This window comes from Phocoena phocoena, chromosome 2, assembly GCF_963924675.1.
Source record: "Phocoena phocoena chromosome 2, mPhoPho1.1, whole genome shotgun sequence".
NCBI classification, from domain to species: Eukaryota; Metazoa; Chordata; class Mammalia; order Artiodactyla; family Phocoenidae; genus Phocoena; species Phocoena phocoena.
The window spans coordinates 175,625,438-175,648,609 of NC_089220.1; the positions used below are offsets into that span (position 1 = coordinate 175,625,438).

At 49.1% G+C, this 23,172-nt stretch overlaps 1 protein-coding gene across 1 annotated transcript in view; it reads left to right on the forward strand.

The window, feature by feature from the left end:
- The first annotated feature begins 2,841 nt into the window (after positions 1–2,841).
- LOC136118583 (large ribosomal subunit protein eL15-like) overlaps positions 2,842–23,172 on the forward strand; it is a 47,617-nt gene continuing 27,286 nt past the window's right edge. The window contains 3 exon segments of the mRNA XM_065871806.1: positions 2,842–2,848; positions 6,512–6,636; positions 9,126–9,308. Of these exon segments, the coding sequence (XP_065727878.1) occupies positions 2,842–2,848; positions 6,512–6,636; positions 9,126–9,308 (315 nt within the window).

The window sequence follows — 23,172 nt, forward strand, 5'->3', positions numbered from 1 at the left end:
CGAGCTCTTTTCGGTTGCTCTACCTGAGCCCGTCAACCCTGTTACCCCTTCCCCTTCAAGGCTCCTCAGTCCTCGGCCTCTTTGATACCATGTGAGCATTCCTTCTCCGGGGAAGCGTCCATCCTCCCTGCAGCATCCTCCAAGGCTTGGCACCGGTCTCTAGACTTCATTTTCTCTGCGTTGATCTCAGCTTAGGCTCCTATCTTCAGCTGTCAACATTATTTATGTCATTCCCAGGTCCACATCTCCCACCCCGCGTCCCTGAGCTCCCAAGCAGCATCTCCATCAGCTTCTGAACAATTTCATCTGTTAACTCGCTTTACTCTGGCACCTGAAACTCAGCAGACCACCTGCCCAAATCATCTTCCCTGTAAGTTCACTCTTCCTGAATTCTCTCCCGGCAGCACCATCATTTCGTCTCTGAATCAGTGGTCCTTGCAGACTCCTTTCCCCAGACTTTAAGCTCCAAAGGGAGCAGAGGTTGTTCCCACCATTTTCACCACCACCCCCTGGGGCCTGGCACAGTGCTTGGTGCATAGTAGGAAATACAGTAGGTCTTTGTTGTTTATCTATTTTATACATAGTAATGCATATCTGTTCATCTCAAATCCCTAATTTACCCTTCCTCCCTCCTTTCCCTTTTGGTAACCATAAGTTTGTTTTCTATGTCTGTTATACTTTAGTTCTGGTCGTAAAGGGAGGGAAATAATAATACCTACCTGTGTGTGTTGACGTGAGGATTAAGTGAGAGAATGTTTATTAAATGGATATAGTAAGTGTTCGATAAGCTTTCTGGGTGATGGTGATGTTGGTGATGATGGTGATGGTGATGATGAAGGCGGTGATGTTGATGGCGATGATGATGGCAGGGGAGAGGCATAAGCTGGGCCTGGTGAGGTTTGGAAGCAAGTGAAATACCGTGAGGAAGGACATCACGTTAGGGTGTGGGCAAGCAACTGCAGCAGCTGCCAAGGTCCAAGGTACGTTCAGGGCAGAAGATCGAGAGCTCTGACGGGCACGAAAAGCGGCTGGAGAAAAGGCAGAACCGAGCAGGCTCAGTGGGGAAGTGGGCTCCAGCCGTGCTCCTCAAGGTCCTGGGGTTTTCTTGGAGGGTCTCAGAGACTCTGTGGGTGGGAACAGGGACGGGTAGGGTGGCTGAAGGATTAGGCACTAAAACACGCAAGTGGGGGCTGACTAGAGGGGGAGAATGTGCTAGACGTGTGCAGATCTGAGCCAAGCTGCTCTGCTTTTGTTTTACCTCTTGGCTTTCTAAGATCACCTTTGAAGGAAGAGTCTTGCTTCTTTATGTAAAAAAGTGAGAAAATCACCGGTGTGGGCCTTGAAGGCGAGCTGAGAAGTTTGAGCTTTCTATGTTTAGCACTGGGGAAGCTGATGAGATTTGGATGGAAGAGTAGCAGGACCAAAGCGACGCTTTGTCAAAACTCTTCTTCTTACAATTCATTCAGTGGTGGTGGTGTAGCTAGCCGGGCAGGGGAATGAACACATTACCCAGGCAGGAAGGGCCGCTGTGAGACTGATTCTCCCTCCAAAACACCCGCTCTCTGTCCCCTGCTGGGCGTTCTCTTGGGCAGCAGTGCGGTCTGGTCCCAGCATCCTGCGTGAAGCATGGCAGCCGCCCCCTAACCCTCTGCCCTCGGGACTCTGGCCCCCCATCCAGGTCAGCTTGACAGAACTCCCATCTTGTCGTTCCATCCATGTGCCAAAGCCCCCCCGTGGTTCTCCCTTGTTTGTTGGAGAAAAAGCCAACTCCCTTGCTTGGCGTTCAAGGCTCCACCGTGGAACACATTCTGTTCTTTGAGTCCTCTCTGCTACTAGCTGTGCCTGCAGCTGGTGAAAGCTTCTTACAGCACCGATACCCCCAAACACAGGGTGTTTATTTTCTCTTGTGCATTTCGTGCCGTGCCCTGGTCCTGGGATGCACCCCCCGCCCCACACACACACCCGTACTTAGTTTTCTATCCTTACTTCACACAAATTCCCTCGGCCTTCCTGACCACACTTGGTCCTAACTGTCTCTCCCCAGGTGAATTCTCAAAGCACCCCTGCCTCTTAGATGCTCACCCTGCGGCCATCAGTAGAGGAGTGGTTCCAAGTGTCACCTAACACTGTGCTAAGCTATTGCAGACCGACAAGCCCCAGTGACTCCGTCCACCGAAGGGGGAGCATCCCCCATTCCTTCACTCCTTCTCTGCCCGAGGCCGCCTCACGCCCCGCCCACCCCCCTCATGCAGCGCCTCCCGCCCTAGCCTGACACCCTCCTGGGTCTCGGACTGCTCAGGGATTTTGTGCAGCTGCCTGTGTTTTTAGAAGTGGCTTGATTCCAGCCAGCATTCCTTCCCAACTGGGGCTTTTTATGAAATGTCTTCTCGAGAAATGTCGGCAGATTGGAGATTCACCACACTGTTCATCCAAGGAACCAGAGCCCTGCCCGACAGACCTGCTGCTCCAGGCTCTCTCGGCCTGCATGTTCTAGTCAGAAGCCATGGGGAGAAGCTTCTGACCAGGCAGTAGAGGCCCTTCCCCTCCCCACAGGCAGGAGTGACAAGAACAATTTCAAGACACGCAGTTGAGGCAGAGAAGAAGCATTTCCTGTTCTGCACTTGGCCAGGTCCTCATTTGTCAGCTCCCAAGCAGTACAGCTGCATCTATAAAAAGCATCCTTTGCCCCGAAAGTGCCAACGTTCTAGTGACAGACAGACTCATTATAAACCTGTGTAGCCGGCTTCCTCTTTCAAGACACAGGAACCATGGCACGGATGGCTTTGTTGTCATTGATGGACGGCCCCCAAGGACTCTTCCGGCCTGTGCCCGGGATGAGACATGACAGGTATGAGATGTGCCGGGTTCTGCTCTTCAAGGAGCTCCAAATTAGGAGGGGTGATGGGAGCTGCCAAAGAGAAAATAAAAACAACAAAATCAATAAAATAAACAAAATAAAGTTTCTGGCTAGCTCAGGCTGAATGTCAGAGCAGTTCAGAGAGCGTTGCAGGAGATGGAAGGGGACACACGCCGTGGACGCTTTACCAGCAGAGGGTCCAGGAGCGAAAGACAGGACGGACTTGGGCTTGAACAGCCTGAGGTGAGAAGAGGGAGGAGAGGAGGCTGGATTCTTCCCCAGACGCTGTGCCCAAGGTTAGGAAGGGGACTCAACCTGCTTGTAGACGCAGTGCATTTCTCCTCTGAGCAGAGATGGAGCATCTTTCCCTCCAGGCAGCCCCGCTGTGAGGTATCAGCTTTGCAGAAGACAGGCCCGAGGGCCCCATCAGAGGACAGCAGAAAGGGGACAGGGGAACGTCCAGGCTTCTCCTGGTCACACCACATGGCTTTGATTTCTGGCCACACTTAGCCCTGCTCTGGGGTAACCCAGATATCAATGATGAGGCCAGATATCAGGAATTACCATCTGAGCTGTCACAGGTGGGACAGGTAAAGGAGGGTTACAGGTGACAATATATGAAGGGCCACCAGCCTAAATGACAGAAGCATCCCACCTTAGTCATCTTCTGTGCAGGAATCCTGTATTTTTAGGGGAAGCTCAGACACAGCTCTCAGTGTTCCCACCATGTGGGCGAAGGGAGAAGCATGGAGAAATTCAATCCATGGACAAATCTCGGTCCTAAGTGTTAGTCCTGGTTTCCAGCATCTTCCTCATAAAATCTTTGCCCGGAGCCATCACAGAAAGGACAGAATTGTCTGATTTCCACATTGTCTTTCTGTCTTCCGTCAATAAGTTGGCTAACCTTGAACGAGCCCATTTGGTGCTCACTCTTTCCGGTTGTATAATGAGGATGGCGTTGGTCTGGGAGCACAGAGGTCACTGCCAGCACTAACGCTTTACGGCCGTCTCCCGGTAACGCTATTCCCTCTGCCGGGCTGGGAGATGGGGCTAGCTGAGTAGGCGGCAGTACTGGGCAGTGGTTAGAGCTTTGCCTCTAGAGTGGGAGAGACTTGGCTTAGGTGTTGGCCCCTCTCCGGGCTCAGAGCACCTCCTGCTCTGATAGAGGTCGGCTGTGACATTAAACCAGCTAGCTGGCCTCCATCAACCAGACCTACACACCAGGTCAGGCTTGAAGTGAGTCAGCACAAAGATTGCCTAAGGGATTTGGGACAGCATCACAACCATGGCTCCATCTCAAAATCAGGGGAAAGTCAACACTCTTATCCAAACAATCTATTGTAAATACAACACAAATCAGAATGAAGCCTTTCCGATGTGGACCCAGCTGCCAGGAGGGATGAGCGTTGGCCGGCCTGTGTGGTGACCCTGGGGCTCATGGTGTAAGAGGTCAGGCTTGGGAGGAAGTCAGCACCTCTCAGCGGCCTGAGGGTGGGCGAGGGCCCTGTGTAACCATCCGTCCGGCTAAGGAGGGGCTGGGAGGCAGATGGGTGAGGGGAGAAGTCCTGCACGAAACCTTTTCACTTTTCTGTAGAGCGAGGACCCTAATGGTAAAAAGTGAAAATAATCACTTCCTTTTCCTCAGGCAGAGGGTGACACCTTTTAAAGAGTTTCTCCTAACTGTTCCCTCGGGCACTAGATCCGAGGTCCCTTTTGTGCTCCCTGTTTAGACTTGATGTTTTAATTGAGAACTTGAAAGCACGGGGAATTTCTGATCGCCCACTGGACCTGAACGCTGAAAAAACAACTCTATTCCCAGCAAGCCCGAGGCTCTGGCTGCATGATGGAATCATGCAGCTGGACTGTGCAGGGGCCGGGGAGAGACGCAGATCCCTTCCTCAGGCCACAGGCACATCTGTTTCCCACCGAATGGCCCAGCCCTGGGGGTCCTTTTTCAAAGGCTGCCTTATTACTGGGGCTCCCTCCTATTTTGTAGGGCAGCCACTCCGCCCTGGCCCGTTCTTCCACCCACAAAGCACATCCCCTGCTCTTGGTGAGGCTGTTCTGTCAAGCAATAGCAGATGCCCCTTTTCATTCCCAAGGGGATGGGACGAAGCGCAAATGAATTACAGCCATGAAGCCTTCAGTCGGATTTTCTTGTCCAGTACGCTTCGCGTGGATGGGGGACTGTGTTTCATCTAAGAAGCAGTAAACAGGGGAATGAGGTTCTAGAGACATTTAAAGGGAACCTAGAGAGTTCTGACATTCCTGAGACGAGGAAGCATTTCGCTCTGAAGTTTCAGGTCACTAAGCGGGGCTGAACCCCAGGAAGCTGACGCTGGTGGGAATGTCCTGGCAGAAGGACAGGAGCCCCAGGCTGGTCCGACACTCCTGCTACTTGGCTGGGAAGCCCGGCACTGGGAAGACAGCTCATTACTTTTGTCTCTATTACTTGCCTCGATGTGGAGGGCCCGTGATGAGTTGCACTGACATCAAGAAAAAAGAGTTGAGGGGGAAATATACCGGATAGTGACAAGCTGGGAAGGCTGAAGGACCGGTAATGTTCGAAGCGTTCACTAGAGTTTTCCTGAAAACGAGGTTGGGTGGGAAAAGAGTGGCCTGTCCCCTGGCTTGGCTCACTGGCCAGGTGGGCTCTGGGCATCGTCAAGGCCACCAGCAGCAGGGTTTTCAGATGTTCTACAGAGCACATGGCGGTCCTAGGGTGTCTCAGAGATTCAGATCCAGTAACTCCAGGATCCGCTCAGGAAACGGTCTTCCCTGCAAATGCACCAAGCCTGAGAGCTGGACATAACACGCCTGTCGCGTTACATCAAGTTCAGGACCAGCTTATTTCTGTCAAGTTCGGGAGAATCTTCTGGTCCTGCAAGTTTTCAAGGAATGGGACATAAATGGAGAGGCATGTGCCTCTCACCCACTCAGGGTAGGTCCAGGATTTGTGGGACCAATGCTTATTCAATTCAGAAATAAGGGAAATAGTACCACATCGTCAGTGCAAAATCGGGGACAGGGCCTTGGAAGGGACTTGTACATGGCAGAGACTCTGAAGCTTAAGCGCTTCTAACTTCACAGTACATTATCTCTGTCCCCTGCCATGGTTATCAGCAAAGGGCAGTTAGGTTACTCACCGCCAACTTACCCTGTGGTCATGGAGTCACAGAACATGGCGACAATGGCCCTTGGTGGCCTGAACAGGCTTTGGTTCCCCCCAGCAACTAAGGCACCTCCTAGAATCTCTGTTACAGAAGATAAAGCCAAGAAGGCATGCGTCCCACGTCCTCCAAGCGCACATCAGGCTCCCCAGGGCACAAGTTTCTTGCACCCTTGCCTCTCCCGGGGCCTGGCCGAGTGCTGGCACAGAGCCAGCTCATGGCTGAATGGATGCTGAAGTGAAGAATTAAATTGAAGGCAAAAACCCAGATCCCCAGGTGAGAGTGAAATTCCCAGACTGGGCTCAGAGGTGAGGGACAATTCCCTTCCCGTGCCTACGAGACAAGTGCGTTCCTGCTTTGCCGGCAGTGGGATGATAAGCCTCTCCCTGTCTGTTGAGGAGGGGGGTTCTTCTGGGTCGTGTCCAGGGCCCCCAAGGAGCCCTTAGGCCTGGGCTTCCTGGCACGTGGGAATTTCTCTCTCCAGAGAAGGTGGTGCTGGAGAGGCTTGCAGACGTAATCCAGCTGTCGTCCCTCGGCTTCCAGCCCCTCACCCTTGGCTCTCCTGCTGAGTTTGGACAAGCAGGCCCCTTCCTGCTCTTCCTTGAGATGGTGCCTGGACCAAGTGCTTTCCACTGTGGGAGACGGAAAGATGAAGGTCTCTGCCTCAGCCTATGAGCTGACAGGGCTTCGAGCCAGAAGTCAGTGCGTGGAAGGAAACCTCGCGCAGGGTCAGATTTCGTCTGGTAGAAATTGGTACGATGTGGGGCGGGGGGAGCCTGGACGTGGGGGTGGAGGTGCTGTCGACAGCAAAGGCTTCAGGCGGGGCTAACCTCTGTCCACAGGCTGGATGAGGGAGGGCCTCACCGTGTGCCGAGCCTGAGTGATGGTGAAGGAGATTGTTCCACGGGACACTGACGCAAAGAGCCACCGTGCCGGGAAAGAGGGTCAAGTGGGTTTGGGGAACGGCAGACGCCATCGCCTGCTGGGACATCTGTCGTGTGTGTAGTGTATTAACGTCTGAAAAGGCTTACAGCTGAATAAGCAAAACAAAACAACGTTCACTCTGCCAGCATTTCCCAAGTGTGCTGGTCACGGCACCCTTGTTCGGGTCACACCACGGACATGCCACGGGCCACACTGGAACGGAATCGAAACCCAGCTGAGGCTGAAGATGGGACTGACCGAGCGGGAGGGTGGCCCCGTGTGGCTTTGGCTGGATGGAGGGATGGCGTGCGGTGTGCAGAACACTCATTGAGCCTTGATGGTCAGGACTCTGCCCTGCAGTCGGAGGCAGGAGTCTGTAGGGGAACCTTTGGGAAAAGGTGGGGGCAGAGAGGGTAAAAAATAAAACACACCCTCAGGCAGTAATGCATGTCTTGCTTGGGCAAGAGATATGGGGGAAACAGGGTCCCACTGTATGAGGTCAAGAAAAGGGAGCCCACGGGGAGACTGAGAACCTGCTGAAGAAGATCTACTAGGATGACAGGTGTTCCCACGATGGGTGTTATCAGGATGAGGGGTGTTAATGATACACCTAAAATATGACTATGATTATTTACTATATTTATTACCATGAGTGGTGATACTATGAGTGGTGAAGCTTTATTGTTTGCAAGGTTATTTAAATCTCCTTGGAGCCACAGAAAAACTGTGAGACGGATGACGGTCCTTAACGTTATTCACTCTTGGGATGAGATAAGTTGAGTAAGTTGCTGACTTTCACTTAAGCAATAGATGCTGGAACTTGGACTCAAGCGCTGGGCTCGAAGTTTCTGGTCCTTCCTCCGGGAGGAGCCAGCAGTCCTGTGGTCCTCTGGTGGCCCTTCTTGGGGGACAACCCGCAGGAGGGGGCCAGGGCCCCGGGATCCCTTTGGGGAGGATCAGAGGAAAGGCTGCCCGGGTCCTTGGTGCTTCAGCTGCCATGTTGCCCAGAGCCAAAGGCACAGAGGTGGTAGGAGATTGTGCCCTGTAGAGGTTCCCCTAAAAGTTGGGGATGGCCAGGGTGCGAGGCCAGAAAGACAGCTCTTTTCCCTCACGTTTATCTCTTTGGCCCCTGCTAAGCCAGAAGAAGAAGTGAACAGGGCTCCGGCCTGTGCAGGGTTCTCTAGCTTTGGAGGAAAGGCACAGACATCTGCCCTAATTGTATAGCAGGCTTCTCCCCAGATTGGAAAGGCGGAGTGAGGAAGCCTGGATCCATTTTCAAGCTGTCTTATAGGCTTGTTCTAAGGTTCTGAGACCCGAAGGGGACCAGCTGATTCCAGGTATTCAGCCCCAGGGCCCTGAGCTGCAGGTGGACCCGGGGCGAAGGGAGGGGTCCACATGTAATCCCACCCCAGCCTTGGGTCATGTGTGGATCTCGAAGCCAGCCTGAGAAAGCTGTGGCTGCAAAGACCACCTGGAGATGATCCAAAGTCATGAATCACCCCCAGGGAGCAATAGGCCTGACCCACAGGCCACCTGGTGCATGTTCAGATGCTGTGAGCGAGGGATGTGGTCACAGAGCAGAGCAAGGTGCAAGCCTCAGGGCTTACAGGAGGAAGGTTCAGAACACAGAGGGGCCGAAAGCAGAGCCCTTCGGGACAGTGGGAAGCAGCCCGGCGGGGGTGGGATTGCCCCGAGAGGGGCTCAGTTGGAGGGGAGGGACCCAGGGCCAAGAAGTGCCGGGGTGGGGAGACAGCTGAGTGCGCTCGGGAGGAGAGAGAGAGAGCAACGTGTGAGCAGAGGACCAGCGAGGCGAGGACTGTGGGCTGAGATGAGACAGAAAGAGTGAGACAGGCAGGTGGAGGCACGGCGGGGGCGATGGAGTGGATGCCCCGGGGAGCCCCTCCTGGGCGCCGTGCTGGCGGGCTTGAACTGCAGCGGTGGTTGGTACCGCGTGTGGAGTGGGGGGCAGAAGGGAGGAACAGAACCAGGAAGCGGGCTCGGCGTGCAATGCGAGAGCCTCGCGGGCTGCACTCCCGGCCAGGGAAGGCTCGTGGGTCACGGCCAAGGCGGCAACAGTTTGGCCTCCCGTCACCATGAGCGATGGGGCAAGGTGTCGTGAATGCATCTTCTAGAACACCCAGTCCACTTGATGTCGACCCGCACCCACTCCTCAGGCCACAGAAGGAAAAGTCTTGCGGGAGATTCCGAGTGTCCTGCCTGGGGAGCTCTGCACCCATGGGCTCCCGGGTCAGCACACAGCCTCCTCGTCAGCCCTGACGGCCCAACTTCTCCTCCAGGAAACCATGCAGACCCCCTTCCAGCGGGAACTCCCTTACGAGGGCACCCCTACCGTGTCTGTACCTTCTCAGCCGCCTTGCATCCCATACCAGGCTCACTGCCCCAAATCCCCTTCTAATTGTACCACCTGCCTGCCTGGAAACGCAAAGTGATCCACAAGGTGAAAATAAGGCAAAGTAGAGATGCGCGTCCTTGCGGTGTCATGCTGGAGCCTGATCCAAAGGCCCTTCCAAGGATGGTTCAAAACCCATGTCTTTGCTGGCCTAACCATTTGCTACAGATCAGGACCTAAATTCACTGAAGTTACTTGGAGATTTATGCCAAATAGTGATGCAAATTATTTCTGTCGGATAGAAAAGTCAACCCCAATGGCTATATGGACATAAACCAATTTAGAAAACTCTAACCTGGTGTCTAATTCCACACGCTTTCTTCGGTGGCTGTAAATACTGTACTTCAAACGCTCTTTAAATCAGCTCGTCTGTTTGTTTCCTCATTCACGAGTTAAATAAATCTTTGACACAGGTTTATTCTGTTTTTATGCATTTGTGTTTTTAACATTTGGGAAATTTGACACTTTTAGAGATTGTTTCATAGAAAGGCCCCAGTGGGCTTCCTTGTTGAAGCCCATTAAACCGTGTCGCCCCCAGAAGGGTCCCATGTTCTGCTTGGTCCCAGGCATGCGCTTTCCTGGGTCCCAAAGTCAGTCTCCAGGAGCGAGAGAACGCCGTCTCTGGTGACTCTCTGGTTTTCTGGGGTTTCTTGGATTTTTGGTTTCAATATTTCAAATTCTGATTCTATGTTTCTGCTTTTGTTTCTGGTCTGTGTAACAGTCTCTTTCCACTGCCCGTTCCAGTGAAACCAGTTTTTATCTTGGGTCACTAGTTGGCCTTGACATTCTTCTCATGCGTCAGGAAACTCTGGGTCTGGGTCACACTGTCTTCAAGACCGGTGGGTATCTGACCACTAGGCTGGTCTCCACCGCATGGGGAGAGAGCACCCTGTGCATCTGGTCTGTGCACAGCTGCTAAGCTAAGCCTCCTTGGTGAAAGCAGGGATTGGAAATCTGCCTTTATGGGCTGTTCTCTTGGTGACCCATTATGGTCTGTTGGGCTGGGTGGATGGTGGGAGAATCTAATTTGTTAATTTTTTGTTGTTTGTTTATCTATTAGGAATCAAATCGATTAAGAAAATATTTCACGCCCACCGGAACGGAGAATGGCTCTTTGAGAACTCGATGGGTGAGTTTCACTATTTCTGTGATTACCTTTGACCTGCAGCTCAGCGTATAGAACTACAACTGCAAGTTCTCGGTGGTTCTGTACATCTGTCCTTGAGAACCACCTCTGTTTCTCGTTGTTTCCGTGTGAAATATATTCTGGAGAATATTAATAAATGTGAGGATATAAATTTGATGATGATGTATTTTCTAAAAGAAGTTCTGTTCAGATTGGTTTATAGAGAATTGTAAACATTTACCTGTATCTAATATTCCCTGAGTTTCTAGAAAATAAAGAAACTGGACTTCTAGTACTTTAGATGTTCTGGTCTTTTAAGGAAAAAAAAAAAGGTCCTCTTACAGAAACTGCTAGTTCAGAAATCTTTTAATTAAGAATCTCAGTTCACATAAGCAAGGTGAATTGTTAAATAAATCAAACTGGTTTAATAATTTTGGTTTAAAAACCAGCTGCATGACTTTTCCTCGATTTTATAAGCGTGGACTATAATACAAGGATACATTTTACTTAAAGATTTGGATTTGTTTTCTCATAAGAGACTACTTATAATGTAAGCTTCCTGAGGTTTTTTTTTTTTTTTTTTTTTTTACTGGTTTCCTGGTCAGGTAAACTGACATTACTTCTATGTAATGTTTAAATTAAGAAAAGTATAAAATTACGTGTTCAACTAATTTGAATTCTAGTTCTGACAATTTTTATATCAACTTTTACTATATTCTATAGTGTATCAGCTTAAATATAAGTCTCAAAATCCTTAGTTAACCTAAAACCTTGAATTAATATTAAATCAAGGTAATTAATGGACAGTTTTTGGATGTCTGAACAATTTTTTAAATAAGATAGACTGTTGAAACACTATAATTTAGCATACACGGCCTCCTTTTTTTTTTTTTTTTTTTTTTTTTTTTTTTTTGCGGTATGTGGGCCTCTCCCTGTTGTGGTCTCTCCCGTTGCGGAGCACAGGCTCCGGACACACAGGCTCAGCAGCCATGGCTCATGGGCTCAGCTGCTCAGCATGTGGGATCTTCCCGGACCGGGGCGCGAACCCGTGTCCCCTGCATCAGCAGGCGGACTCTCAACCACTGCGCCACCAGGGAAGCCCCACGGCCTCCTTTTAACCAGGATAAATTAGGCAAAGTGATTGTGCAGAGCCAAGGTCATGCCTGGAATGTCACCATTAAAAATTTTTATTTTATCAGATATGTATGTATATATAGCTACATAATTTCTATATAGATATATATATAGATTTTTTTAACGAGGAGCCTGTATTTTCATTTTGGACTGAGTTCTGCAAATTATATAATCAGTTCTGTATGTGTTTGTGTGAATGTACATGTGTGTACATACACATATATGTATTCATAGCTTTGCTTGTTATTGTTATATATATAAGCTGTTCCTTTGGGTTTTACTTATCAAACGTGTTCATTGTCTGCCATTTTATAAACATGTGTAAGGATGTAGGTAGCTGTAGGGGATCCTAGTACGTGTGTTTGTGAGATTTGCGAGTCTGCTGAAATACTTGTGTAGGACAGAGAATTTTCAATTACTTACCTTTAAGTTTTCTCTCTGGTTCAAGTTATACTTTATATGAATATATAATCAATATAATATGTTTATCTGAGACTGTATGAGGAATAATAATGGCAAATAAGCACAACTGTATGTGCAAAGTAATAAAATGTGCTTTTACTTTTCAAGAGAGAAAGAGGATAGCTTTGTATTTAAGTGTCAGGTGGCTCCAGAACGTGGAGGACTTTAGTAAAGGGTAGAATGCCAGTGGCTGCAGCACCTGTGGAAGGTGTGGGTGGAGGTGATTGATTTGCCTTGGATTATAATACCTGGAAATAACAAATCTAAAAAAGTGTAAGAGTGTGTCTGAATTTGCCAAACTCTACTCAGTTCTCATGGGTTTATCCGTAAGCTAATTTTATTAAAAGTTCTGTGACTCCCTTCCTGGTAATAGACCCATGTAAAACTAGAATTTGGTTTCCTTTCTGTTAAAATGACTATAGGTCTTAGAATATTTCATCTGCTCATAATAAGCAGTAGCAAAAGATCTTTCTTTACCTTTATCATAATTTTCCTAGGCAGGCGAGATGCCATATGTTAGGAGTAACTTTTTGTGCTTCGTGCTGACTTTTATCTTGATTACTTTTAAAATTTCAAAGTTCCTCACATCTTAAAGAACTAAGATCCCTACCTAACAGCTGTGTTATCTTCTCAGTGTATTTCGAAATATCATATTGTCATTTTGATGAATAAGTAGTCAAGCTAAAATCACATTTTTCCTAGGTAACTATGATCCTTTCAAAACCCCCTCTAAGAACTTTAAAACTTAAATGAAAAATTAAATGTTGCCCCCCGCACTGTTTAATATTTTAAAATTTCAAAATAGATTTTACACCTAAACTACATATGTTATTTCCCAGAAGGTCCCTGGGCAGTTACAGAGATTCATTCTTTCATATTATATACAGAGGGATGATAGAAATGATTGGGTTTGTTTGTACGTTGTCTATTTGGTAAATAGGTCAACACTGACAAGAGTTACACAGGAAGACGGTCAAGTGAAAAGAGAACTCAGGTTGCCCAAGTTAAATTTTCACAGGTAGTATGTTATTAATATAAATATATTTCAGAGATTTTACGTTTGACAGGAGCTCCTGCAGGTCTGCCAGCGCTCTCACTGCCTATAATACATCCCTCCCTGAAGGTAGCCACCAACTAGAGCCTTGTGGACCAGTGAGGTTATTACACTTAGTAACTGTAATAAATTAACCATCACTATTCAGAGTTTTTCTCAACAGGTGGTTTTTGCTTTCCCCTCGTACTTGCCGGAATTTTCTATAATATCCAGGTTAGCAATTGGATCTTTAACCAAGGATAGTCTCGAAGCATTAGTGGAAAGGCTTATAGCAGGTGCGCTAAACTGTTGATTCTTGGCAAAATACTCTCATGCGTACAGGTTTGGGAGTTTAATCAAGGTGGCGTCACTTACACAACTCTGACAGCTTGTATCAGACAAGAGTCACGTTTCTCGGCTGTCTCCAGTCCAAAAGCAAATAGCTCTGCAAAAGCAGCTTGCTGACCCATGAGCCAGTGGTACAAGAATTAGTTAAAGAGAACTGAACGAACAGATGAAAGAGGTTTAATTGTGTGGGGTGTTTTAAGGATTATTGAAACTGTTTTTAATATTTTATTAAAATAAAATCTTTTATTTAAAATAATTTTTAATAAATAATTTAAACAAATATTTTATTTTAAATAAAATAAAATAAAAAATTTGATGTCTGTGTGGGGGAACTCTTCTTTTTCGTGGTAAAATATCCATGACAAAATAACCATGCTAACCATTTTAAGTGCACAACTCCATGGCATCAGGGACACTTAAAACGTTGTGCAACCGTCACTACCATCCACCTGCAGAGCTTTTTCGTCATCCCAGACAGACGTTCTGGACCCGTTAAACAATAACTCTCACCACCCCCCATCCCAGCCACTGGCACCCACCATCCTACTTTCTGTGTTTGTGAATCTGACTACCCTAGGTGCCTCATACAAGCGGTATCGTACAATATTTGGACTTTTGTGACGGGCTTATTTCACTTAGCACGATGTCCTCAAGGTTTATTCATGCCGAAGCACGTGTCCGAATTTACTTCCTCTTTGGGGCTGAATGACATTCCATCGTATGGATAGGCCTGCTTTGTTTATCCATCCAACTGTCGGTGGACTTTTGGGTTGCTTCTTGTTTCAGGTTCAGAAGCCGTCTCTTTCCCCATCGTTCTGACAGTTTAGGCAGGCTTGTCTTTTCCATAATCTAGGAAGGTTGTAGATTTCCTTTATCTGCCAGGGCCAGCTCTACTGGGGTTTTCATAGCTTGCACCAATTTCCAGGCTCACTCATCCTCAACTCATAGAATGTTAGAGCTGGGCGGAAGGCCTGCCTTCCCTCGGTTATAAAGAGAAGCTGAAGCTGAAAGAGAAAAGGTTTAGGTAGATATGATAGAAATACTGTAATTTATGTCTGGCCGTGTATTGACATACGATCTCTTCCTGTCCATGTATCTTTTTTCCATATGTTTGCGTCTCAGACCGTAAGTTCCAAGGCTATAGGGACCATATGTATGATTTCTCTCCCTGCATCTTTACTGTTTCCCCAGAGGTGAACGGGTATCGTGTAAGTACTTTTCGATGGGGATGAAACAAAGGAAGAAATGTTTCTGGAAGCAGACATTCTGGACACTTCCAGACAACTCTGTTCAGAGGTCAGAAGGTGACTATTCCTCTGTCTGAAACTGTTTTAACGAACCCTCCCTCCCTGGGGAGATGATTCAGCTCATCTCTGCCTTTAAGCTCGGCCCAGATGCTTCCCTGAGGCTCTGCTTGGGGAAATATTATCAGTGTCACTACCTAGGAAGATTTTTGCTTGGAGAAAAAAGTTTTGTTACTTTTGGCAGATATAGCTAGAGAATGGCCAAGAAAGGATGTGACATGGAAATCCAGCAGTTTAATTCTGAAAACCCCGTGGTTTCAGGGCTGTTCATTTCTTGTTAGAGCTTTGTTTTTCCTCTCTGCTCTTAACAAGTGGACTTCCAGGGGAATATTTCTTCTTACAAATTAAGGAAATTTTCAGAGCCAAATTTCAGGTCTTTCCTGATCTAAAATAAAAAACAATGAAAGGATAGTGGGCTTGGCTTTGAATAGTAGCCAGGGACAATACCCAAAAGGATGACTGTTATCACGCTTCCTAACAAAGCAATGCTATTTTTGAAAACTAAATTCTTTTGTTATTGAGGAAAATCTAACACTTTTATGGAACCTCTACTTGGAGGTTCTCGTAAACATAATTCTGACTTTTAGAGGAGATGGGAATGGCACAGTGCAGGGAACAGATTTCTTTCTAAAGCAAATTTGGAACCAAAGCTAGAGATGCAGGTATTACGGTATTTGACCCCATCCTCCTTGAGGTCTCCTGGTGTAATGATCAGCTTAACCCAGTTGTCCTTGACTCCTGGCTCCTTGTCACCAAGGGGAAAGTCACCGCTTGAGCCTCAGCTTCCTCTTTGGTGAGATGGGGTCGTCACACCAAACTCACTGAAATGCTGGGAGGATCAATTAAATAGGAGGACAAGAATAGGTAATATTTGGGCTTCCCTGGTGGCGCCGTGGTTGAGAGTCCGCCTGCCGATGCAGGGGACGTGGGTTCGTGCCCCAGTCCGGGAGGATCCCACGTGCCATGGAGCGGCTGGGCCCGTGAGCCATGGCTGCTGAGCCTGCGTGTCCGCAGCCTGCGCCCCACAACGGGAGAGGCCACAGCAGTGAGAGGCCCGCGTACCGCAAAAAAAAAAAAAAAAAAAAAGAACAGCTAATATTTTTTGAGAGCTTACTATGTGCCAGGCACCTATGTAAGGACTTCACACATAAATAATTTAAGGACTTAACACATATTCTATCACTGAATCCTCACGACAACCTCCGATGCAGAAACTATTTTTCTTCACCATCTTACAGACACCTATCTGTAAGACTGAAGCACAGAGAGGGCAAGTTACTCACTCAAGGTCTCATAGCTACTAAGTGGTGGAACCCATGGTCAAATCCTGGCTATCCAGCTTCAGGACTGTGTACCCAGACGCTGGGCCATGTTCCATGCCCAGACTGCACGCGTGGATGTATCTAATACAATGTCAAATATAGTGAGTATTCAAGTAATTTCAATCTCGTGCTTACAGATACCACAGTCCGTTGGATGCTGTGTTGTGCCCCCAGGATGTCCCTTTGGAGGAGGACTCACGGCCCAGCTGCTGGCAGTGCCCCTGGGGGCACCCCTCAGCTGTTGGCCACCTTTGGTGATTGGCTCTGCTGAACTGAGCTACCTTGTCCAAGGTCATGGTTCCTTCCGGGGATGGGCCACAGCCAAACGATGACTGGCCTGGGGATGTAAAGGCCTGCCTGGCTGCTTCCCCACACTCAGGACAGCTTTGCAGTCTCACCTCGTCTTCAGAATCCCCGCAGCCCCATCTGAGGCCACCCCTAAGACTGCACCGCCGCTTGCCCTCCCCCGTCTGATCCTGCTTCCAGCCCGTCCCTTCTCTTCCCCAGGTGTCGATCCTAAGAGCATATGTCCTCAGAATCTTCTTCTGTGCAAACGTGCACCTCAGCAGCTGCTTCTAGAACCCAGCCTGTGACCAAAAAGAATTTCCCAAACACATTGGAACACGGAATCTTCATTTTTTTGAAACACCTACCCCCTGGGGAACATTCAAGAAGACAATTTTGGGAAATGAAAATCCAGCAGAGGAAATACCTGCAAACAAAAGAACCGATGTGTATTCAGACGCGTCTGTTGATTGGCTATTTTGATCTTGATCAAGCTTCCTATTCTGCGGGAGCTTCAGTCTATCACCATAAAATGAGCACAATAAAATCCACATTCCAGGAATGCGAACAGACCTACCAGTGCTGAGGTGATCTGTCCAAAAGGCTCCACGAAGCAGGCATCTTTGCCTGGTTTATATACTACTATGTCCCAAGTGCCTAGAACTGTGTCTGGTACGTAGTAAGCATTCAATAAATATTTGAATTCATTAAGTAAATAACACACATCGAACTTGAAAGTTTTTATCGAGGTATATCTCCAGTCCATATTGTTGAATCGGTCATTTATGAAAAGAAAAACTGAAGATTATTTTCAGAAGATCTGCTTGCTGACCTTTCCCGTACTGACTGGGGAGCCATAAAAATATCGGCACCGTTACTGCTGAGGTTTCATGGGCAACGTCCCACACACCTTTAAGTGCAGCTACCCGTTTAGTTTGCTGACCCTTCCTGTAATTTTTGGTGTAGGTCATATTCTCAAGCAAATAAGCCAGAGAGTCACTTGCATTGACAATTGTATTAGAGTAAAGCAAGCTTCATAAAGTCCCAGTGAAATGAATTTTGAAGGCTTATTAATTTGAACTGTAAAACCTCTTGAAGCTTACTGAGGAGAAGCAAAATGCCATGCCATGACGGCCTGCTGTAGACTGAACAGGACAAAGAAATTCCAGCTTCATTTAGCACATCCCAAGGCTTATGTGGTGAGGAATTTCCTGCTGGCAGTGGCATCAGAGAGCCGCAGTGAACAGAATTCTTCAAGGCGGCATTGTCTGAGTTGGACTTTATGCATGATTTTGCTAAAAGACATAGTCTCGTCCCAGAGGAAGACTTCAGCTAACAGCAACAGGAGGTCTAACACCTTCTAGAACCAGGAAAGGTTTGGGGTCTTGCTCTTGACTCTGAGGCATAATTTCGTGGGAGAAAAACACACCACCACAAACTTCTAGAAGAAGAACAAATAAAAGATCCCATCAAGTAGAAAAGGGACCCAGAAGGAGGCTATTAATTGTAGCCTGAGCTTGGAAAGACGTCTCGAAGAAGCTGTCACCTGAATTGTGTCTTGAAGACTAAATATGATTTCTGATGGAGGGGTCACGCGGGAGGGGCATTCCAGGAACAGTACAAAGGGTACAATCTGGAAACCGATCGAGACAGGATACCGGCGCCAAAGGCTAATATGATGGGCAATGAGAATGCAGCGATGGTGCTGGGAATTAAAGACTTACGAACATTTCCTTACCTGTGATTGGTCACTGAGTTAGGAATTATCTCTTCTGGTTCTCACAGTGTATCTCATGCCCCAAGTCTTCAGCCAAATTTTCGTTCTTCTGTTCTCACTCCGTGCACTGGCTGGACTCAAATGAGAGTTTTGCTCACCTTGCCTGCTGGGCGTTGGGTACTCGGGCAAGGATGTTAACACAGGGAGAGTCTCCAGGAACCGTACACGATTGCCAAGAGGCCGGCAGGGGAGGGCGGGGCCAGCAATGCAGACATGTGTCTACAGGACGCACTGCGCACGCTGGGCCACATCTTAAACCATAAAGAGGACGCGGTCAATGTCATAAGAGTGTCCCCGAGTTGATACGAAAGGCTGAATTCCTTCATTCAGTCCAAGTACCTTCCATAACCAAAACATCGGGAATGACGTGGGGATGAGAGAGATGAATGTGACACTTGTTTTAAACGGAGCTGGCAACAAGTCGGGCACTCTACACACAGCTAGGACATTTTCCATTCAAAACGGTCAAAATGAGCAAAAGTTTGAGTCCTCTGAAAAGAAAGAAAAAAAACTTGCTTGAGGAGGCTTATTTCCCAGCCTTGTGGATAAGCCTCATGGACGGCTTATTTCCCAGCAGCATTTCACGATGAATCATCGGATCTGCTGTGCAAGGCTAGGACCAGGTGCTCATGGGTTGATTGCCAACTGAACGGGCTCTGCTTTGCTTTTGTTTTGCTCAATAAAACGGGTAAGCACCGTTTTTTCCTCCATTGGTAACTCAACTTCGTCGCAGAGAACGGGTGCTCCCTCCCCATTCCCTGTTCCAACTCCTGGCACTGCCGTCCTGAGCCTTCCAGACTGGAAATGGGGGGCATCTTCAAGTCTTCCCTGCCCCTCACCGCCTCGCCCAGATGGTCGGCCCAGTCTACAAACCCTTTTCTGTAACATTTTGTCCATTCGTCCCCTTCTCCTCGTTCCTACTTAAGCAGGTAATTCTTTTCTACCCGGATGGTTGCAACAGCCTTTCAGAAGGCAGCTGTACCCCATTATCCTTTAAATGCATTCAGTCCTACACCCTCTACCAGAAGATGTTCATCTGAGAGTCCGGCTGGGACCCGCCCGCACCCTGACCATCAGCACCTCTCATAATGCACTTCCAGCCACTGCTTCTCAGCAACGGGGTCAAGGCATGCTTCTCAGAAGTATTGTTGGAAGGGGCAGTGTCACTTCTGGGCAGAACACTCAAGCGCTGGGGTGAGACCCTCCAGAGCTTTTCTCTTCCTTCTCCCGCAGGGACCGGTGCGCCCCAGACGGCAGCAACCCCACCGGCCTGAGTCCTGGGGTAAGGCGGTGTAAGGACGGCATGCAGTGCAGCTGCAGCTGAATGTAGCATACATGGCAAGTCCAGCTCGCAGTCTTAAGCCATCGGGGTTTAGTGGTCGTTTATTACAGCAGCAGCACTGAGTCCATCCTGACTGACGCAACCCTCCCAAAGGCTTCAAAGGATCCCCGTTACTTTGAGACTCTCTTTGAAACCCCTTGACACAGCATTGAAGGACCCTTGATGCAGATCTGCCCTTCCCACTTGCTCCCCCGAGATGTCCCTTTACACACTCTGTGTCTCAGTTAAACTGGACCAGTTTCTGCCCCCCAAGACTCTCTCCACCTTCATCCCTCTCCTCACAGGATACCCTCTTAGTATGCTTTTTCCCCATGCCTCCCATCACCAGTCAAATTCTGCCCATTCCTTAGTACCTCCCTCAAACACCCTTTTTTTTTTTTTTTTTTTTTTTTTTTGCGGTACGTGGGCCTCTCACTGCTGTGGCCTCTCCCGTTGCGGAGCACAGGCTCCGGACGCGCAGGCTCAGCGGCCACGGCCCACGGGTCCAGCCGCTCCGCGGCATGTGGGATCTTCCTGGACCGGGGCACAAACCCGTGTCCCCTGCATCGGCAGGCGGACTCTCAACCACTGTGCCACCAGGGAAGCCCTCAAACATACTTTTAAAAATGTAGCCTTTCCTGATTTCTCCTGATGCCACCTTTGTCCCCTGTGAGTGTCTCTGTTGTCTGTCGCTTTTTAAGGTCCTCGAGTGAGAAACCTGTCACCCTGGGCATTACGTTATCATTACTTAGAAGCCAAGCCCAGAACCAACACCATTCACTGCTCCTGGAGGGGATCCCCTCTGCTATGGGCTTTACCAGTGCGATGCCCCGAGCCCATGAGGGGCAGGTCTCCACAGGAAAAGCTCATTGCAGCTGATTCCTGGAGAGTAGGGGATACGTTTTTCCTCTGAGGTTTTTGTTTTGTTTTTAACAAGGAAGCTCTGGTCACGATGAATAAGCCCTTTAGAGGACACTATTTCTTTCCTTCTCTTTCTCACGTCCCCCAAAAAGAAGGTGGAAAAAAACCCCTGCAGGGTGAATGGAAGGTGTACGAAGATATTCAATTTTTCAGAATTTTCTAAAGCAGACCACAAATCAGCCTAACTGATTCCAGTCGTGGGCTGACGTGAGTCTAGGTTCACATGTTCTCTGCCAAGCAGACTGGGTCAAGTTTTAGCCAAGTTTGCATATGGCTGGTGTTCGGTACATATTTGTGATGGATTGACTGAGTTCTGTGTGCCAAATCCAGCCGTTTCCAAAGTGAAAAAGAGCTAACAATGGCTCTCTCTTTTCCTGTGTGAAGGAGTACGATGTGTACAATATTCCGTAGGTCCCTGGGACCGGCCTGAACGTCTTCCAGTGTAATCAGATCCCTGATTTGTTCACACTTAGAGGATGTGGTAGGAAAGCAGAAGATAGAATTTTTCAATTCGACTCTCAAGCGCTAATTAGTCTCCGTGAAGCCCGTGGTTTCTCCTGCCTCCTTGTTACCAGTAGGCTCTTTAGAAAGGGAGGCCCCGACCTTCACAAGTGAACACATGTCCCCTGCAAGTCAGTGCTCGTAAAAGGAACCGACTGCATAAGCAGAAGTGGGATTTGCTGAAAGTATACTGGGAAGCGGAAAGAATTGGAAAAGCTGAGAATCAGGTTCAGAGATGCCATTGCCACCCAGAAACATCTCATCGTGGACCAGCCCAGGGTGAGACCCACCATCTCTCCTGTGGGTCTGGGGTCTCCACTTGCTCCGCCCTCCTGGCTGGAGTTGTGATCGCTCCTCTGCCCCCGGAATCTTGCTCAATGGCCCCCCGCTCCAGCGACACTGGTTGCCTGGTCCAGTGTGGAGAGTGACTGAAGGGCGAGGCCAAGGTCACAGGCCCGCACTCTTAGTTGGCACTTGAGGACGTGCCATTCTCGGGGGATCTCACTACTCACAGTTTGGGACGCGGAGGAAAACGTAAATCTGGCATCGCCTGGCTCCCACCAAGACTCAGGGTCGGGGAACCTCGCTTCGCACAGGGAGGGGCTCGGACGCAGCGATCACTGCGACATACGTCCGCGTTGTTTGGTCTGTGAAACTTCTTAGGAAGCACCTGGGAACAGGATGTGAGGGGAGAGGCTGAGGTGACTCCCAAGCACGTTTTGGGGCCCCCCATGCAGTCCCAGCAGTTAAGGTGCCCGAGTGCCCACGTTGTACCCAGCATGGCAGGAGGGGACCCTCATTCTGTGGGGCTCTTTGTACCCCTGGTTGGGAGAAACAAGTCCACCTCTCAAACCAAATGGAGAATTAGGACGGCATCGCAAATTTTGTACCAACCTCCTGGGGACCTTGCGAAATGTGCAGATTTAAGGGTTGAGGCTGAGATCCTGCATTTCTGACAAGCTCCCGGGTGACGCTAGTGCTATAGTTCGTGGACGTACCTGGAACAGCTGAGCACAAGAGAACGGCATGTCACGAGTGCCACAAACCAGGAGAGCATTCGGATGGATCACAGCGCCACGGACCTTCTCAGAGGGGAGATCCCAGCCTTGACAAGCAGGCAGGAATTCATTAGGTAGCCTGGCTTGGGCCTGGATGTGTGTCACACCAAGTCCTGGTTTGCCCTGGACTGTCCTGGTTTAAGTGCCGAAGGCCCCGTGTCCTGGGGAACAAGTGACGTGCTTCTCTGATATCTGCCCGGTAACACCAGCCAAAGTCACACAGTCACCACGTGTTATTTGCTTGACAGATTGGCCAAGTTTACACTCTGGAGGCTAAAGTCACAGGGAGTCTGTTTCACTTCTGGTCTTAGTAAAGGCTCGGAAAGGAAGCATTGATGCTTTTGATATTTTTTTCCTTAATATCCTTGTGATATCAATGTTCACATCACTGTTTTACAGTAGTGGGTTCTTGAGGCTTTTCTTTTATTACCGAGAACATTTAAAATTCCTGTGCATATATTCCAACATGCGTATGAAATGTCAGCACCACTGTCGGAGGCCCCAGAAAAGGCAGTCTCGGTGCTGCCTGAACCATGCCGCCACAGTGCAGCGAATCAGCTGGGCCGGGGCATCCGAAGCCCCTGAGCAGCCACAGCCGCCGAGACCCCGCCACGTCCCCGGGGTCACAGCTCAGTGCACGGGTTCAGGAAGCCGGCTTGCTCATCACCTGGAGAGAGGCCCGTCCCACGGCTGAGGCTTGTCCTCAAGAAATGGGTTTATTTGCTATGATCAGTTTCCTCCTTACCCACAAGCACATTTTCCATTCCTGGTGAGCTGGAAAGACGCTCATTAAACTTGACATCTAGGTTCCCTGCCCCAGAAACCCAAGCAAAGTCCAAGAAAGACCAGCTGCCCCTTTTCGCGGAGCAGATCCTCCAGCCAAGCTGATAAGCACACGTGACCTGCGCATGGGCTGGGGGAGGCGAGGGGTCACCTGCACAAGCAGCATCCAGGTGCTGGTCCTGCAAACAGTCCCCTCCTGCGGGAACGCACTCCTATTGGAACGTGGAAGCCCCGGTTTCAAGAGCACAAGTCAGCCTGTTCTTCCTCTCCTGCCCCCTTCCTTTCTCTCCACCTCCTCTTCCCTCTCCCTCCCCCTCCCTCCTCCCCACCTCCCTCCCCTCCCCCTCTCCCTTCTCCCCTCCCCTCCCCCCTCCCCTTCTCCCCTCTCCTCCCTCTCCCTCCCCCTCCCCCTCCTCCCTGTCTCCCTCCCCATCCC